General features: G+C 26.1%; 1 protein-coding gene across 4 annotated transcripts; it reads left to right on the top strand.

Moving 5' to 3' along the window:
- Window positions 1-4358: 4358 nt before the first annotated feature.
- On the top strand, window positions 4359-18467 carry LOC114131308 (thymosin beta). Of its 4 annotated transcripts, none has more exons than XM_027996498.2 (6): window positions 4359-4527; window positions 14606-14740; window positions 15885-15998; window positions 16249-16374; window positions 16483-16596; window positions 18199-18467. In XM_027996498.2, exons 2-6 carry the CDS (start codon window positions 14611-14613, stop codon window positions 18222-18224), a joined length of 510 nt encoding a protein of 169 aa, XP_027852299.1. In that variant the 5' UTR covers window positions 4359-4527; window positions 14606-14610; the 3' UTR covers window positions 18225-18467. The 4 variants fall into 4 exon arrangements, with proteins under 4 accessions (XP_027852299.1, XP_027852306.1, XP_027852314.1 ...); XM_027996505.2 differs by having other exon boundaries at window positions 4360-4527; window positions 14603-14740; XM_027996513.2 differs by lacking the exon at window positions 15885-15998 and having other exon boundaries at window positions 4360-4527.
- The last annotated feature ends 3470 nt before the right edge of the window (window positions 18468-21937 follow it).

Here is a 21937-nt window from a genome sequence, read left to right as displayed (position 1 = left end):
CTCGTTCTAGTCGTTAATCGTTATACACATTAGTCGTAATAGTCATAGTCATACTCTGTATTTAAATATAATTTGTTATTTATAGTGTTTGTTAAATAAATATATCTATCTATCTACTAACTATCTACCTACTTTAATATGAGTCAAAATTGAATAGTATTTCATGGTTAAATAGTCCATAATATTTAACTAAAGCATAATATAATCAGCAGTTTTATATATTCATTTATAAAACTGTAGTGCATACAAATTAGTGTTTACAGTTATAGTAAATACTAAGTACCTAAATAAGAAATTAAGAAAACTGCAGATGTATAGGATAATATTCTCATATTAACGAATTGCTGTCAAATAATATAATCGCATTTTTATTACCTAACGATTTTCGGAACACAATAAGACTATTAAATCAATTCTGGAACACAATCAGTATGTATAGCATATTAGCATATAATGATATATAACTATAAAAGTATATAACTCCCTTAATTTTGAGTTTGTAAGATGGAAGCAACGTATTCGGAAATCAAGTTCTCTTATTCTGATATATTAATTAAATAATACAATTACTACAATATAATAAATAAAAATATAATCTTTAACACATATAACAATGTATTGTAATTATATAATATGTTTAATTCAATTGTATAGTCTATAATTTCTAGAAAATACAGCCAATTTAAAAACAACAAAAAACAAAGTTTAAAAAATGATTATACGTTTAAAATAGTAATAATTAGTGTTTGCTTCACCAAAAAAAAAAAAATATATATATGAGTACAGTCAATACTCAACTGCCTACCCTGATGCCTGACTACATGTATTATATGGACATTAAATTATACATATATATTTTACAAAATATAAATACGAGTATTATATAGATTTTAAGTATATGTACCTACCTACATTTTTTAATTATATTATTTAGAATCTGCATCGAACAAATACGTATTGTACTTTTTTTTACTAACTATAATTCAATACATCACAGTTAGTATTTACTAAGTACTAACAAATGAATATTTTACAAGGCTGTGTAATTAACCTCTTGCAGATGTCACATATAATAATATAAGTCATATAAGTCATCCTTGTATACGTGCATAAATATTATACAATTGTAAATAAAACATCAATAAAAGCTAAAATATTAAAAACAATTTCATTATTAGATATAATTATTTTTGAGTATATAACTATTTTAAAGCATTTACTTTAATTCTGTGTATGGTTAAGTAAATATAAAAATATAAATGAAATTACTTGAATATTATCATACTATTATACATTTTTAAGCTAAATGCTGGTAGAAGAGATTAAATTATGTATAAAACTACAAAATAAATTAGACACTAGGTATAAAAATGTATGAGATATTATTATAATACAAACATAAAGCCGAAGACCAATTAAAAGTGTACACTGTACATTGTACAGGTAAAAATAATGTATATTTTAATGAGTAATAATGTATAGATTTGATAATAATGAGACAAAATAATATAATCTTAATCTATACAAATACTATGGAATATATTGTTTGTGTATAAGTAGTGTATAAATACTGCAATAAGAAAAAAAGGTTAGTATATATTAATTAACGCAGTAAGATTTGAAAATAGTTTCGATACCTAGCGATGTGCACGTACTGTTACAATTATATAATACATAATATTGATGACAGGAGCAGCAAAGAATAAGATAATTTGGACTGAATTGCAGAAAATTTGGAAAAGGAAGCCGTGGGTTTTTCATTCAGAAAATTCAGGGACGTTGGCGGGGGGTCATGTGGTCCGGACACTCCCCCCACCGAAATGTCATCAACGAAATTTTTTTAGAATCTGAGTGGAACGAAAAAGCTAGGGTTTTTACTGTGATTCAGTGATGATGTTTTTTTTTAACCTATAACCTAGTATAAATGTTGAATGTACCTATACTGAGTAGTGAGTCATTGTAATGTATGTATTGAATTTGAATTAAATTATAAATAGGGCTTGGATTTTAAAGCAAAACAAAAATAAACCCTTAAAAAACTAAAAAGCATTTGTAAGCTAAAAAAAAATCAAAAAACCGTATTTATTCAATTTAATTCCAAAAAACTAATAAATATTTTAAATTTATTATAATCATTTATTTGGTCAAGTTATTTTAGCTAAAACTCATCCTATTAGTGTTAATATATATATATTTTTTTGTATAGAAAATAACCTTTCCATATCAAATCATTAATTTAAGTAATTGGTATTGGTGAATATTTCGTGTAAATTAAATCATTTACATCATACTATTTCTCGCGTCAATGTTTAATCAGTCATAAACACATTCTCACCGAATTCTCTTATATTTTTTAATTTTAAGGTTTTGGCATTTAAATTTTAAATTACATTTTATAGATCACTGTATGTTAATTATTGATTGACATATTTTGACATTTACTAATCAATTAAAGTATTTGAAAATATGCTATAGCCTATACGATAATATACAGATAATTTTCCATTTCCTAGTCGTAACTGTAACTACAGTCATTTTGATAAAACTACAATTTCAGCACAATAACGATAGTTATTTTATCAGTCCTCCATTTATTACTATTTTTTCTCTGGTCTTATAATTTCTGCCAACAATAATAATATTGTATAGTCGAAACATAATATACATAGAATTATGTTATATTTTCATGAAAATAATGTAAAAAAAAAAGATAAAAGGACCAAATGGGGAAAAATCCAAAAAAAGTTTACTTCATTGAAATCAAAACGATTCAAAACATATTTATGTATAAGAATTACCTTTCTATCACACTCCATTAAAAAGTAGCATATACAATACATGTGTAATCGTGATACATATATTATGGGTGTGGTGTAATCTTAAGAACGTCGATTATTTTATTGGAATAAATAAAACAAATTTAAGCTTGAGATTTTGATGATCCCCAAATTTGAATGCTGCAAGTAGTTGCCGGACGAATCAGTTTTGGTAAATAAAATTTGTATTATTATAAGAGAAAAGTTTTAACGGAATAAATGTGTTAATAAGTTATATGAAGATAATTGTAGAGATAGTTTTTTAGTTTAAATGTGAATTGTAACTATTGTGAATAAATTTTGATCTTACTATTTGTCGTAAATGAGTTTATTTGAGAAATAATTTGGGATTATTATATTATTGAATATTATTAGTAGACTGATGACTGTCTTTGTGCGACGTAAAGTGAAAGCGATGTGTCATGTACATGTGTGGCGATTTATTTTCATTCTCCATTGGTTAAATACAATTTATTAATTTAAGTGAATTTGAAGGTTATATTAATAGTTATTTTGATGTCTAGGTTAGAACTTACATACATAAGGAGTTATCATCAGAAAAAATGGCATTATTGATGAAGTTTGAATGGAATTGTCAGCTGCAATATAGATAAATATTTTATGGTTTGCTTTGCAATAAGGCGAAACTGAGAATACTTCTTTGAGAAACATTTACTTATATATAAGACAAGTAGTGGATTATTCATAGTGACATCCTCACAGGCCACACAACACACTTGAAAAATATGATGTGATAAGAAAGAGTTAAGAATTAAGTATATATGTATGGAAAAGAGCCACATTTTTTAGAGATGTCCTTTGTACCAAACGCGATGTGACTGTATAGCCATTATATTATATGGCTATTAATATAATGTGTTTAGTCATGTATACTCTTTAAACAGTTTAACTCTTAAAGTCTTAAATTATAAAATCAATTGGCAAATGTTTTTTTGGTTTACTATACCAAGGTATAGATACCCAATGTTTATTATTATACCTACATATTTTATACTGTAGACTGTGAGTATATAAGGTATACTTTTCACTTGGATGAACATATAGGAACATTATAGTAACTAGAGTTAAATGATAAATATGAATAAAATCAATATCAAAATATCATATTTGGTACCTATTTACTATTTGAAGACATTGTATGAAATTGTATTAATTATATTTGTATTTTTGTCAAATAATTTTATTTTATTATTTATAATTAATTATAGGTACATACCTACCTATTATATTCATGGATCATAGGTATATATCATTATTGTGCTTCGGTATTTACTAACTGCCAACCGGTGTATATAATCTTTAAACTACCAAAATTTATTATTATTAAATATTATAATAAAATGATGAAATAATTATGAAATCGACGTTGCAAGACGACGATCCACTGAATATTGTCAGCGCCTCGCACAATAATCTTCTATGACACCCTCCGGGATATTTCACGTTACCGGGAATGTTCGCACTGACCGGCGATCGCAATTTTTTTTTATCTCCAGTCCTGTGGCGTCACGACCGGTGACGGTGCACAGTGCACAGTGCACACCCGCCTAGACACCGGTCCCGCCCAGACGCCAGATTACGCTGCAAAGTCCTCACACTCGGTAGTCGGTAAACAGTTGTCCTCTCGCCGTCCAAGAAGACACACCTCCAACGTCAGTTTTTCGCCGCCGTCTTTGGAATTACTAAACAGGTAAAATCGATTATGTATTTACGTCACATTCATGAATTTATTATGTATGTATACCTATATAATTTATTAAAACACTCAGTGTACTAGTCCGCTACATAAGTATTCTACCCCCCGAGACTATCAATTTTTTTTTCAAATTGCTGATCGTCAAAACTTTAAGCTTTCATTTGTGGATGATTCTTTTTCCAGCTCGATTTTAATAAAAATTAATGTGTTTACATATTATGAAAAAAAAATTTATCATTAAAAATAAGATTTCATGAATCTAGAAAAGGGGACCAAAGCTTTGTTCAAATTTTAATCTATTACAATATTATACGATTTATAGAAGGTATACCTATCTTATACATATTTATAATACAATAGGTACCTATCATATAACGAGTTCATCTATGGTTTCAATCAAACCATTTAAACATTATTAAGTTGGATTTGGAAATATTTATTTTTATAGCATTTATTATTGTCTATATTGACCCGTTATATTATTAAAATTTTGCCTGATTAGAAAAAAATTTATTTCGCATCACTAATTGGCTACTAGGTAATATTATTTTTAAAACGCCTGTGTGGCTTCACATTAATCTTATTTTCATGCTGAATTACTTAAAATAATTTCTTTGCAAAAATTTCTAATGGAGTACGAGTACCTACCCAATGTCATATAAGATAAATGTTTAAAACATTTTAGATGGTATACTCTTAATAGTTATTAGATAACTACAGAAATGTATAGATTTAAAATATTGTTAACATTTCTTTCATGCGTACAAGATAAATTTTACCAGTTACATATTAGCTTATATTTTTTAACTATTGATTTATTTATTCTTGTAAACATATTGCAACACTGCAGTACTGACGTTTAAGTCTTTCTAGAGATTGTTGTTTCTAATTTGTGTCATTTTATGTCCACGGATCAATCACAATACGTTTTTAACTTATAATAAACATCTCGATTTCGACTTCCTCGTAAAGTTGTTTACACGATACGGAACGTTCGAATTACACGTCTTTGTTTTTAGTTCTCCGACCATATGGTGAAAGAGGTGTTGTTTGTATCGTGACGAGTGCTTCGTGCACAACAATCTGTTGTACAAACATCTGTCAGACGACTGGGCAACGGGCGTACTTATAACCCGTATTCAGGACATGGCACAACATAGACTTACTATCACACTCTTATATATTGTGATGTTAATTTAAGCTCTGAATTAGTTTTACTCTGAAAATCTGAACGATCGAACCGATAATTGTCCATTGACTATATTTGAATATAAATCTCAAAATTGTTCCATTTTTTTATAGTTATAGAACTATTAGAACTTAAAAATCTCTAAAAGCTTTAAGTACTTTTATGTTTTAAAACTTGGGTTTCTCTGATTTACAAAAAAAAATATCAATACCTAGTTCAACAAATATTTTGTCTATAAGGTCTTTATTATAACAGCGTGCAAATTGAATATTATATATATTATTGCATTTATATTATATATTCTACAGTTTACAGTGTAGACTGCGATGTAACGGTCAACTTCCTACATTATATGCCAGTACACCTACAATTTAGACTACATATTACTCATGTCCTTGGACGTCTTTTGGGTCGATAACACCTGAATTTATTCTTATAATTTATAAGATATACGTAAATGCAGCACGTACGGGCATCGTCAATGTATACATATATTTATATATTACGTGCGTACACTTGATAAGAACGTCTTGAAAATACTAATAAGTTATAACCATAACGTAACGATTATTATTTATTATTGTATGAAAATATTGATGAAATCATCGAATTATTGTTTTTTAAACACTCATTTTTTTTGTGATTATTATTGTTTGTCATTTTTAGAGAAATTTGTGTTTGGCAAACATTTCTAATTCGTGATTATTGAAACAATTTGCAAAAAATCAATTAGTATCGCCTTAAAATGAATAATTAATATCTGAATCATCACGTGTCGCGTGACGATAGGTTACGGATTAATGATTATTACTAAGAAAGTCCACGACTCATTGTTATTTTATGTTGTCATTAAACAACGATAAAAACGTCGTATTGAACTTAAATTTTTAGTTTTTTTACATTGAAGCTAAGCAATATAATATTAATATCCAGTCTACCTATATATATTATCTTCTGACATTCCTTAAGTGTTTGTATAACTGTCAGTGTTTAAAAAACATATATCTAAGTCATAATTAGAAATTTTTTAACTGAACTAAATATTATACAGACTATTGTGACTTATTATTAAGACAATACCCGTGAACCAGAATGTGTACAAAACAAATTTACTCTCAGAAGCATAAGCTCAACTTTTTAGTTTCATTAATTTGAATTTAAGAATGAAATAATTTTTAGTAAAATTATTGATAATACATTTTTTTGTATGTATTTATTTTTTTTTTTTTATGTATTTTTGGTAATTTTTTACTTAGGTTTTTACGGTATTTCAATTTTCTAAGAAAGTTGTGACTGCTATAAGTATTTAAAATATTGCAATTTAAAAATGATATAACACATTTGACAATTTATTAAAATACCTATCATAAAAACCGATGTACCAATAAAAAAAAGTGTTGACACCTTGGTTGTGAAAAGTTTGATTTTGATAATTAGTCACTAATCACATTAATGTAATTAAAAATTTAAAACTAAAGATGCTATACATGAACTACTGAATGTAAATTTACTTTGTACGAAGTAGGAAGACAGACACGAAAAATGTGAACGTGATGATGCTCTCTTAATGATCTGTTGATCCGTTAGGATAATACTTTTAGAAGTACCTTTTTCAGTATGTTTTGACGAATGAATACTCGTATTTTTAAAAATGATCTTAATAAGTGTGTACACAAATAATGAAGTCTGATAAATTGTATCAATTTTTTTTTTTTTTATATATAATATGAAGTTTTTCCTTTATGCTTAAATATAAGTTATGAGGGAAGTTATATTATATATAGAATATGAATATTATTAATTTCCTATTATAGTATTTACATTTCATAAAAGCTTATTATTTATAGCATTTTTATAATTAGAACTAGGTAAATAGTAATATACTTTGTTGTACATTTTTTTTATAAGTTGTTCGAAGATGTTCTCAAATTTGTGCTAATTCAATATGCTAAACCATATTAACGTCAAACAATGTCAATAATATCATATTACATAATAAGGTTACAACAATAGTTTAATATCTTATCAATAAAATAAACAAAATCATTATACGTAAAAACAATAGGTAAGATTTGTGGCACATTTTAATTATCGATAAAATGTACACATTTAATATACAAGCGATAGTAAGAATTAATATAAAAGTCTTATATTTGCTATAATGCTATAAAATTTACAAATAGGTAGCTATAACCTAGTATTCACTTTTTCAAAAATTAGGAATATACTTATTTTGATTTAATTTTAGAAAAATATTTAATAGTATAATTGCTCCTAGATATTAAATAAAAATGTGTGGTTATTTAATCTTAACAGTAAATTCTTCATTGTTTCATGTTCTTGTATTATTAATTAATTTTTCCAACTAATTTTATGATTTAAAATTCAAAATTAATAGTTTCAGTTTACATGGAACTTTTGTTAAAGTAATTTAAATTTCAACATAATAATATTATAATACCTAGTATGTTATTACAATATTATTAGATATATTCAGTATACATTACAATTTAAAATGTTCATGGTTGCATATAGACCTTGTATTTATGAAATGCGCACTAGGGTGCTATTTTGTAATAAATTGTAAACGTAAACATAATAATACGCATAATATACATCTTTATTATGGTAATACAATAGCCAAGTTTAAATATGTTAATCGATATGGGATATTTTCTTAAAGGAATTTATAGGTATATATCTTTAGATATACTGAAACTAAACATGTTTCAATAAAATTGCAATAATTATTAAAATCGTTATCAGATCTTAATGAATTGAAACAAAAATTAAAATCATAATTGTCCACATACTTTTTAGTTTTTACGTCATCAATGCTTCAATAACTGTCATGATTTAACTTCTTGCTAGTGTAATTATTTTTGATTTCGTTTGTTTTGTGTTTATTGTTTTTAAACTGAATATTATTACATAGGTATTACATCGGAGAAAACTATATAGCTTGTATTAGTCATGTGGTCAATACAATTTATATATCTATATAAATAATATATAGAATTAAACGACACGAAATGGGGGAATATGTGTTTAATTCGAGGTCGGGCGTACCGTTGTATATTAGCTAGACGATGACATCATCCGGTGAGTTCAATTGTGTGACGTCATCACATACCAGTGTATTATTTTCCTTTTTGTGGCTCGTGCCCCTTCTATAAATGCGTTTTGCATTTTGTGTTGCTTACTTATACTGTTACTTTTTATATTCATAATTTTTATTTTTTAATGTGCATACATTTTAATTGGATAATAGTTAAAACATTAAAGTAAGCAACTAATGCATTTTTCTATATTATATACATTAGTTTCTATTTATAAATACATATTTATGTTACATATTATAATATAATAATTATAATTTTTATAATTTTTATTATTATTTTAGTTTTATAGATTAATATAATATGATTGGTGATAACTGATAATACTTAATAGAAATTATAAGTAATAAATCTTACTAATACCTATATATTTACTATATTTATTGTATATTAGGTTGATATAATTATAACAAAATCATTATTATAATTTACTGCCATGATTAAAATAAAAATTAATTAAATGCTTTATTTGTAATAATGGAATTTCGAATTGATACGTTAAGGAAAAAATTGTATCAATACATTTCTTAGTGAGTTGTGGTAAACGAAAAATAAGTCTGAAAAGTTCCCAATTACTTTTTTTTTTAAATTTTTTAATTCTTATAATTCAAGTTTAGAGTATAAATATGTTATGTTATTATGGAATGAAATATGAAATTATAAAAATATTATAATATTATAATAATAAAATGTTATAAATTCGGGGGTAGAGCTGAATCTTACCCCCTCCCCCCCTCCCGGGGGGCTCTGGGCGCATACTTAAGCTCGCAGTTGGCGTTTTTATTCTATAACTAAAACACTATATTATATTTAAAAAAATATAGTATACAGACTTTTTCCTGCATATGAATATGAATATATGATACAATATATCGATGAGATTAATGTCTATATTAAATTTTTAGTGGAAAAATATGTTTATTTAATAATTATTGTACAATGTGTTTATTTTATATGATCACTGTTTATACTTTATAAGATTAAACAATTGATTCAAAAACGTCGATTAGCTTCTTTTTAGGTTTAAAACATTCTTTTAGAATAGGTAGTATAAGACAAAACTACCGAAAATTAGTTACATTTTTTGCCAGTCGATTTATTTTTATTTATCGTGTTGATAAAGGATATTTATTGTAAATTGTAATCTTTATATTTTATGTGTGATTAACATCTACTTAATGGAATCAAAATCAAATTAAAATAGCATTATGTAGTTTAAAGAATTGTAAAGTGGAAACCTAACCCAAAAAGTCTTATGATGTTTTAGTTTATCTAATGATAAAATATAGAAAGGTCATGAATGGTTAGGGATTGGTTTTTACTTTTTATCGTATTATTTTTGTATGGATTAAAATTCTATATTCGTTATTAATAAATATTGCAGGAAGTATAACCACTATTTAAAATATTTCATATCACATAATACATAATAAACAGATTATGTTTCAGAAAAAAATGAAACGACTAGAATTTAATTTTTTATATATTTCATTAATGTTAATTGATATTTTATTTACATTCTCGACTATTTCTAGGTATACTAGTATATTATGTTTTACTTTTTATGATATTTTACTTATATGTATATATAATATTATTGTGATGCTATTAGAAATTTAAGTATTGTTGGTGATTTTATCTTAAACTTCTTGATTTATTAAATCTTAATTTCTGATCGATTAATTTGATTTAAAGTATATATTTTTAATATTTTATTATATGGATAAATCATTCAGTGTGGCAGTGTCGTATCCATGGCGGTTGAACCTCTTTAATAGGAACGTTGTGTCAAAAATATTTTTCTTCAGATTTTAATATTTTACCCAAAATTAATCACTTAGAGTTTTATTATAACTGTTTAAAAATATTTTCTTGATTGATGAATTTAAACATAAAAATACTTTATTTAATGAACAAGGAAACATGGACGCTATTTTTATATATATATTTTTTTTTAATAAGGATGTCATTCGTTTAAGCTGTAACCTTGTGCTATCACTTACCAAAATGTTTTTGGAACATTAACTCGTTTATATGCACAGATAGATGTAAATAATACACTTATTGATACCTAATTTATACAATATGTATTATGACGTATGTGTAAAAGAAACATCAGTATAATAATCATATGATTCACATCGATATTCAGTATATCACTAGAGAATTAATTTAAAAAAATGAATCACTCATTAATCATTAGTTATTGAATTGGTGTATGAAACATACTGTAGAATAATTCATTAAATTCCTGTATATGCTAACAACTTTTTACTGAGTAACAATAGTACTTAACAATTAATTTTGAAGTCATGAGTTAATTTGTACTTTTTATTTTATATTATTTCTGTAGTTATAACTTATAAGTTATGATTAAAATTTGATGAAGTTATTTAGTTTTAAATTGTTAATAACATGTATAAAATGAATCTCTACATTAACTAATTTTTTTCTTATATGCCATAAATTAATGATTCTCAACAATAATAAAAATGCGAAGTATTCAGTAATATATTATATTTAATAACATTTTAATTATCTTATTTTTGTTTGTAAATAAGAAGTTCTAAGTTTAAATTAATATATTTAAATTGTTTAAATTCTATTTTCTAATTTGAATTTAATTACCAGTTTATTATATTTTACGTTTTGGTGTTTTTTTCTGTAAAAATGTGTTTTAAAGAAATATTCCACACTTCATGAATTGTGTATTTCTGTACATAAACATTTTTAAACTTATCATATACAATTCTTTAATGGTTAAATCATACAAATATGTAGAGGATAGTTTTTATAAGACTCGTCAATAGGTACGCATAATATAAAATACTGACATGTTTAGTAAGTAGTTTTGATACATAACAAGGATTTTTACCTTTTAAGGTCTCGGGTTTCATACAGTGGTACCTCTATATAGAAACACGTATGTATTTACAGTGTTCATTATTTCTATTCCGTATATTTTTAATACCATAAGTCCATAACGATAACACATAAACGTTAATGTAAATGTTCACTATATTACATTTTATTGATACATACTATATTTGCACGTTTTCAAAAGTAAAAAAAAAATATTTTAATATTTCCTTTAATATTTAACACGTTCATCTTGTTTGCTTGCTCGATACACTGTAAATATGTCGGATGAAATCAGTACACAATTTTTATTGTTTGAAAAATACATATTTCTTTTGCTTTACATGACAATAGTTTATTAGCGAATACCGTATAGTAAACAATAGTAAATAGCTGTGTCCTACATGTTTCTCCTTTCTTTATTATTTTGAAGTAGGTATATAACATTTTTTTAATACATAGATCATCATACTAACCGTAATACTTGGTATTAAAAAAAATATGTACATATGTATATGTTCATTTATGTTTTCATCTGGTTTTCGAAAATGTATCTGATTAGTATTAATAAATGTATATCTGTTTTGGCACTCGAGGAGAGTATAATATATAGTACATATTTGGATGTATCATATATACCATCAAATGGATGGGTAGCCATGGGGATAAATGTACGGTTACATGGCTCATCTACATAATCATTGTCTTCAAAAATAATACATTATAAAAAAAAGTATAGCGTCGCAAAAACGGTTCACAGAGAAAGAAAGACCATGGAGCTAATACTGGTTTCAAGACCTATTTACCGTACAAGGAAATGATTTTTAATACACACAGTATTACTTCAATGACGAACTGTTTCATCTTTCTAATATAAACTGCATACATTTAAAACTGTAAATGGTGTTATACTAAAGAAAACATTTCATGACTGTTAAAGTAATAGGTACTATGTTCCTGATATTTTAAATTAAACTATTTATTATACCTATATAATTAAAAATCATACTCATCAATAAAATGCAAGGATTAGTCTTTGCCTTTTAAATAGCTTAATTAAGTTAATTTTATGTGGTTTATAGTGTCTTCAAATTTAATAATATTTTATTTTTTTATTACCTTTATAGTTTTAAATTATGTTGAAAATAAGTATAATTACTAATATATAATAAACTCGTGTCTCGTATACGTTTTCGGGTGAATGACCCAATTTAAATACAGATGCATCGATCCATATCAACAATTAACTAGTTATGATTTAAAATTTTTGTGTTGAGAAGTTCTAAATGGCTGATCGTCAATTACCACTTCACCTAAATGGTCAAGTGTTTTTAATTCTAAAATATTCTGAGCACCTTATATAACAACTATAACATATTTTCATACGTATGACTGATATGTGAGTCTGAAGTTCACTATTTTATACTGGCTATAATGTCTTATACAAGGGTGAAATATTATAGTATGTTATACCTACTAATGTAATTTATAAATAATATTTTACATATATTATATACAATTTTTAATTATAATTATACATTAGCTATATGAGCTATCATGATATACTTAAACTTTAGAGCACAAAAATAAGTATATTAAAATAAATCTAGTACCTGAAAATGTAATAATATACCCAGAAAATTCTATAACCTTTATTTAACATAATTTAATATTAAATATTATTTAATTAATTTAAAAAAATATTTATCAAGATAGGTAATCACAAAGCTCGCCCTGTTAGTAGTTTTTAACTCCGGGAAATTGCCAAATGGCCACGTGAATAAACATTTTAAAGGGCATACAATTATGTTCTACCCCTCTATATGGTTGTATGCTCAGATAGAAGCAATCTGTAGGGTCTCCGAATTATCAGTGGTTTCCAAGTCTCGGTCGACTCTGTCTGACACACCCTGTTTCAACATAATTTTATTTAATAATTCGACACTAGCAAGATACATAAAAGTTTATTACTAGGACTCTATAGTGTTAACAAGATTTAAAAAACTATATTATCGTATGATGATATATGATGTAATCTCAATTATGTTATAGTAAAAATAGAAACAAGATAATTATAAAATGTACTTATTACCTAGTAGGTATTTTTATTTCATCATAGGATTTATTTTTTTAATAAATATTTTATGTTATTTTCTATATAATAAATTACGTAGAAAACTAAATATTTTTAGTATAAAACCAAAAAAGTTTACGATTTTACTTTGACTGGTATCAAATTTAAAATTGATATTAATGTCAAGTAGTAAAAAACACGTTTTTGCACTTTCAAAATATATTATCAATGTGTAGAACGTTGAATGAAAATGCTTTATAAATTATAATATTATATTTTTAGAAATAAATTACATGCAGACATGTAGTATTTAAATGTGTAGCCATTGTATAGCTAGGATTATAGGGTTATGGGTACAATGTACATTGTTCCTACCAGTTTGATACCCCCTGCGTGATCGATAATGTCTCAGCATCCCCCAAATGTTTAATGTATTATTTTCTGACAACTGTGTATATAACAAATAAATCCAAACACGTTGGTAGATTCTATTTCTATTTTAATAATACATTAATACATTTACTATAGTAACTGTACAATAATTATTCATCGTAGACATTTTATTATAAGTGTTACTTTGTAAAAATATTATATTATATGTATGATTTTTATGGAATAGAGTTTAACTGGAATAAGTTTTCATACTTTTTATACTGGATTTAATTTGTATGAATACTCAACGCCCAAGGGATATGAGTCATTGCATGAATCACCCCTTTTGAAAAAAAAATTAAATACATTACTTTTATTATTAACACATTACAGGATAGGTTTATTAACACCAAATAATAATACTACTATTGATTTAATATTAATTTTTTTTTTTAGTAGAAATTATGAGTTCTCCGTCATTAAAAGATCTGCCTAAGGTTGCATTCGACCTTAAAAATCAACTTGAAGGGTTCAATCCTGACAATATGAAAAAGGCAGATACTAATGAAAAAATTATTCTTCCTACTGCTGAAGGTAAATACTAATTTATAATCCATGTTAAATGCAATTTCTTAATAGTTTTTTTTTCATATATACTGATTATTTGAAATGCTTATTCGGTTATTTATAGTATGCATAAGAATGCCGAGCTGTATATATATATAATTAATATATTAAAGCTTTTTCATTTCTAAATTTCTGAAAAATCAATTTACTTTATTAAATTACATTCTAAACAATTTTTAGCGTATTGTGTTAGATTTCCTGACATTGTAATCTATATATTTCAATCGTTGGATTTGTTTGAGTTTATTAAGCACAGATTTATTTTAAGATAGTTGTATTTATAAAATATTAGTATGAGGTACTTAGTAATTAGTACATTTAAAACTCGTCAATGTATAATGTTTTTTAAAGCATGTTATATATAGCCATATAGGTAGATATATTAAATTGAAACCTAAGCTTAAAGTCATTGGCGTGTGCAGATATAATTAAATGAATACCAGGTTATGTAAATAATATAGGTACTTAATGTCAAAAATCTATCCACAAAAATTATTAGACCCTTCCTCATAAAGTTTAGTTATATAATTACTTCATTTGTTGAAAACTTTAAAAAAAAAATCTTATTAACAAAGTTCAAGTCAATTTTTTTTACCAAAAATTAGGGTTTTGAGCTCGTCTAACTTCTTTAGTATCTATTTTCGAAGCCATTTTTGACATCTGTTGATTCTAATAATCTTGTAAATCTCTATGACGTACCCATGTATTTTAAAACTACCAAAAAAAAAATTTGTATCAAGCAATAAAACAAAATTATTCTGAAAAAAATTTTGGTTCGATAATATTGAGTTTTATGAGAAAAATAACCTCTTGGAAAAAATATGGATAATATTCCATAATATTCCTTCCCGTATTTAACCTTCTGGAATCCCATATTATGCAGTAGCATATTCTTTGTACACGCCAATGCTTAAGGTCTATCTATTTGTTATGAAAATTAATTGTTATTCGAAATGGCTTTTTAAGTTTAAATAGTTTGCACGACATAAAGATGTTGCCTATGTGTGTAAATCTTATTGTTATGTGAAATTTTCGCGCTTATGCTAGTATTTGTCAATAAGTAGGTATGTTAAATTGCTTGCTTTTGCTTTTTTCTTGGATTGTAAAAAAGACGTGAAACGTGAACGCCAACACAATGATCTCATCCATGGCGTCAATAACTTTAGCGCAGACAAGCTAAAAAGAACAGATACTCTGGAAAAAGTAATTTTGCCAAACGCTCAAGGTAAATTTGCTCATGCTATAATTTATTTTTGTGTCGAACTTTTCTTAAAAAATGCATGCATACAAGTATATATAACACTTTAAATACAATTGCTGTTTTTGTTTTTACGATGGAACATTAAAAAAACATATGATGTATCTATTTGGTTTATAACAATATTTAATATTTAATGATATAGCATAATATAATTTATAATACACAAAAATTGAATGGTTAAATAAATATGTTAAATGATTTTTTTTATTCGTAGACGTAGCTGCAGAAAAAAGCCAAAAAGCTTTTACCGAAGCACTTATTGAAGGAGTTGGCGGGTTTGATACTAACAAATTGAAACACACCGAGACACAAGAAAAAAATCCACTCCCCGATAAGGCTGGTTAGTATTAATTAATTTAATATATATTAATCCCCATAAATACAATTTGAATTATTTTTGTATTTAAAGTTATTAAGAATAAAAAGCATTTGTTTGTTTATATTTTAGTGATTGAAGCCGAAAAAGGACAACAACAATTAATTGCTGGTATTGAAAACTTTGACCCAGCAAAGTTGAAACCCACAGTAACTGAAGAAAAAAACCCACTGCCCACTAAAGAAGGTATTGTAAGGGATGGCCATAATCGTCATTCGTTGTCAGAATGTTTTAAACATAATTATAATATAATAATACACTAAACAGGCCGAACTTGGCGGCAGCTTAAAAGGGAAAGAATATAAAAAAAAAGTTATTAGTCAGCGATGTCGTCGTGATGGACCCAGGCCTATAACGATACATCAATCTATAAATAAAATAATGATAAAAAATTATATAATAATAAATGGTTGTCCTCGTGGTCGGTCAGATACACGACGATAACGCAACCTGACATATGTAAATTAAATTATAATTATAATTATTATATTTAAAATAGTAAAATCACTACAGTTCGGTCAATCCTGACATTAAATATTTGTCTCGAAGAAGTTTGTAGTAATCAGGCGCGTACACAAGGAGGGGTTCTAGGGGTTCACCCCCCCCCCCCCGAAATTTATAAATAGTACCTACTATAATTGAAATTGTGTAAACTTCATGTTAGGCTATACGTTAGGTTAGATTATATAAGAATAAAAATTTAAAACCAAACCCCCCCCCAAATGTTTTTTTGTGTACACGCCTGGTAGTAATAAATAAGAAATGAGAATATATTTTTTAACATAAACAATTGATTATACAATTTAATAACAATATAATTTAAAACAAATAAACAAATACTTTCGAATGCCCTTCTATATCGCTAACAAAGTAACAACGCATCTGTTGTGGTCCAAAACTTTTCGTAATACATATACACACAGATTAAAATTTAAAACTATTTGGCTAAGTGGCTAACGATGGAAGTTGGCTACACTATTTACTGTCCGTAACCAATCTTGAGCATGTGCTTCTGTACTTAGACTATAAAAAACTGGTATGGACTTATTCAAGTCCGGAGTAATCTTTATGTCGTTTGATGACTTATTAGTTTGTTGTAACTTTAACAACTTCATCAACATAGCGTTTTGCGACCATAAAAGTACAAAGTAAAGTATTTGTTACTATTACGTCCTCATTTGGCGTGTTGACGTGTCCTACCTGTACATATTATTCGATTCATTCTCATGTCTTCCGTCGTCAGCCTCATTTCCTTCATTATTTTCATTCAAGTTACCATGAGATCGAGTAACAACTCCGCCGTTCGCATTCGTTTATTTTGACATACTGGTTAACATTCGCTTTCAAATAAGTAGCTAATAAAAAAAATTATGCAACAACATTCACATTATCCCACTTTTGAAAACCGTAGGGGATGGCACAATCGTGATTCCTTGTCAGAAGGTTAAATTAAAAATAAAAGAACTAATTAAATATTTTAAGCATAATTATAATATTTAATAATACACCGTCCATGCCGAACTTGGTGGGTGGCCTAAAAGGGAAGTATAAAATAAAAAAGCCATTGGTTGGCGTTTTCGTCGTGATCGACGCACGCCGATAACGAAACCAGACAATATTATGTAAATTTTAAAAATTGTAAAATCACTATAGTATCTAACTTTAATAATACTTACAGTAGATTACATTACTTATATTTATTATTTACTATCTAAGTAGTAAGAGTTAAGAGTGAATAAAAAATGTCTAAGTTAATATTAATTGGGTTTTATGAATTTTTTTTTCTAGTTATCGCTGAAGAGAAAAAAGCCTAAGCATATCATTCTTAATGGTTCCTCAATGGAATGGATAAACTATTATATTAATTATACTCTTATATTTGTATCGCCTTTTGAGTTGGAAAAAATTGTATGGAAATGTAAACATTTTAAATATTATGCATATGCTATAGATGGTTATTTATAATTAAGAATCTCTAAACCAATTCTGTCTTGATATATTAACTTATAAGTTAAATATATAATATATGTATTTATTTTGCATTTTTTAACATTCAATTTATGTGTATTTTTTTACTCTTTTAAAACCTTTTTTTATATAACCCAATACATAGCTATGCTATTTTATAACACCAATATTTTGAAATATAGTACTTAAATAATAAAAAATAAAAAATATATGTATTTTTTTTATATTTATATATAGTGTTGGCTTTCAATAAATTATTGTATTATTTATCAATTAAAAACAAAAATGACATAATTAGTAATATATTTTAGAAAAAAATTATTTTAAATCGTGAATATTTCTAAACTAAAATAGATGTCTAATAATAAAGTGAATATTAGGTGATAACCAAAAATTTTTGAGGACCAAATACCAAACTAATAAGGTTTATGATATATTACAGGGGTAGCCAGCTAGAAGAGACTCACAAGCCACCAAATGTATTAATAAATATGGAAGAGCCAAAATGTAAAAAAAAAGGTCATATTATTATATATATAAATTCATATTAAAAAAATATTTTTTGTTACAATACGATACGATGCGAGCCGCAAAAGTCGTATGTGGCGAGACCTGGTTTGGCCACCCCTGATATATTATTTTATTCTTGTATAACGCAATAATAATATATAATATGGATATTTGTGTTGGTATACATATATCTTTTTATACTTTTATTCTTTTTTAAAAGTGTGAGAGTGAAAGTTTGAATAGTAGATATTGGGAAAGAGTTGGTAGAGTGCAGATATTGAGGGGTCATTGTGTAAGGTATGTTTACTAATAACCAAGGAGCTTTTATTATTAACCTTAAATTTATTAACTGGAAAAATGTCGATATTTGATATTTTATTGATGCCCCAAAGTTGGATAGGTACCATATAAGTCAAGGTGAATAATTTTTTTGTACATGAATAGTTTATTTTTGAGAGATGTTTAATCTGAGGAGATGCCTGAATTCCTATAATTTAAAGTTTAAGGATTTTCTTTTGATTTTTATATGTGTTGCCCAAGTTGATATTTTGTTGAGATGAACACCTATGTATTTGACTCAGTCTTCCTTATTAATAATTTTTTCATTTTAGAATACTGGAAGACTGTCTTTGAGGCGGAAAGTAATGATAATGTGGGTTTTTTGTTGTCATTTATCATTTTTCTCCATAATTTAAACCAATTCTGGAGTTTTAGTAAATAATCTTGGAGATTTTTTGTGTTTTTTTAATTTTCTTAGCAATACAATCATTCCGGAATATAATGCATTATTACGTCTTAGTGTGATAAAGACATAAAGTAAACTTTCGTAACGTAAAATTTAAAGGGAGCAAAAAAAATCTGAAACATTATTCGTGAGGCAATCGGCATCCTAATTTTCTAAACTGTTTCATAGAATAATACAGTCTACAGGAGTGACCCACTATAAGTATAATTTATTAGGTGAATATAGTGGATAATAGTACTGAAAATAGGTACGAGTGTCAGAGTATACGACAATATGTGTTATTGGACATCGGTCATTCTGCACCTGAACAGTTCTAATTGTTTTAAACCTACATTTCTTCGTTCTGGATAATTATTTAATTATTAACTATTCATCAACATATTATAATAATGCACTGTACACAACAGTAAAAACTTAAATTACTTAGTAACAACAAAGTTAAACAACCATTTATTTTGTATTTTGTACATCATACTAATATAGGTATCATTACCTATAAATATTTATCTTTTTATTTTATTCCATTTTATTTTCAAAACAAAACTATGGGTAATTTATCATTTAGACAAAAAAAATAGCAGGAAAGATATGACGATCGGTAAAACATCGTCGTGTGGCTTAACCGATTACTGGAACCAAAAAAGAGAAGATTTTAACGATGTCTACTTTAATTATAATAATTCCTCACCAGCTGATGCGTCAAATTTTCGTGTGACAACCATATTGAACGAAGGATCTTTCGGATTATATAATATATAACCGGTACTGTTCACGCTACAAAAGTAATTGCCAAAAAGAAGATCATTAAAGGTCATAATGTAAGTATTGTAAGTTTAGATACCGAATTAAACTATTTGCCTAACCTAAATTTCTTCTGTGTATATATACAACGAAATATCTATAGCTACCTGATATATACATATTATTTAAATTTTATTACAATAATAATTTTAGGATAAATATAAATAAAAGACTAGTAATACTTTGAAGTGATTTAATACCATTCTTCACGGGTATTCATCAGTAAATTTATATAGTTCATTATTAACATTTTAATAACATTTTTCGCGTTTTTAACCTTTCAGGACAATTATAGAGCATCTTGACATCTTTATTTATCTTTATTATCTTATTATAAGTAACAATTAATGTATATGTAATGTGTATATAACAAATTCAGTTGGTCGTTGATCTGAGTAGGTACTTAAAATGTAAAAGAATATAATTTATTCTATAGCTTTATATTATAAGTTTTTCTGTGTTTTAATTATGTATTAATGTATCATAATCAACGAAGCGTAAAGAGTTAACCACCGCCAAAAGTTATGATAATTATAGTAGGTATAGTCCTACTTGTATTATACAATTAACTACAATGTACGTATACCTATCAACTTCCTGCTTGTTTACCTATTTATAAAATAGGTTAAATGAAGTATAAATTATTATATAATTATATAAAAAATTATTATAGTTTCTCCTTAATAATATTATGAGCAATGCAAAATTTTTCAAATCTATTCAAGTAAATAATTAAAACAACAATTAATAATATTATCAAATAAATAATTAAATTAATTTAAGTACACAGTGTAATATTTGAATAGTTAAAAAATGATAGATAATAGTAGAAAATATAAAAGATAATTTTCAATCACATTTTAAATTGTAGTCTATTTAATAATATAGGTTGGTGGGTAGGTTAGGAGTGTAAATGTAGACACATTACCTTTTAACTCATACAATTTTTATCGAATAATAAAATTACAAAAACTTTAGAAATAGAAAAAAATCTAAAACCGAAACCAGAAGGTATTAAAACCCGTTCTCAAAACCAAAAGTGAACAATTTATAACAAGACTGTTCTAACTATGTAATACTGCATTTTATTTAGAACTTTTAATTTTTAATTCATATAGCCAGATAGGTAGGTACTAATAGGTATTTAATAATTAAGCATTATGTATGACAAATCAATCGACCAACAACCAAAAACCCGACAGAGCAAACAACAGACACTAGACAGGGTCAATCAACCAACAGGACAGATGAAGTGTACTGTGTTAAAAAACTCAAAAAAGGTTCCGTATGAGTTTGCAATAGCGTTGGATCCCAAACGGTTCCCGTTCATTGTTTGCTTATTTCCAAACGGCTCCCGTCAAAAAGGTCTAATGAACAGGTAAATTCCTAAACGGCTCCTGTAGAAAAAAAAATTGATTTAAAGCTCAGTCATTTCAGTACACCTAAATTTAAAAAAAAAAGAAGAATTCATTGGGAATATCATTGACAAATTTTCATTGAATG

This window comes from Aphis gossypii, chromosome 3 (assembly GCF_020184175.1).
Source record: "Aphis gossypii isolate Hap1 chromosome 3, ASM2018417v2, whole genome shotgun sequence".
NCBI lineage: Eukaryota > Metazoa > Arthropoda > Insecta > Hemiptera > Aphididae > Aphis > Aphis gossypii.
The sequence above is the reverse complement of the archived record's forward strand: the minus strand, read 5'-3'. Positions and strand labels throughout refer to the sequence as shown.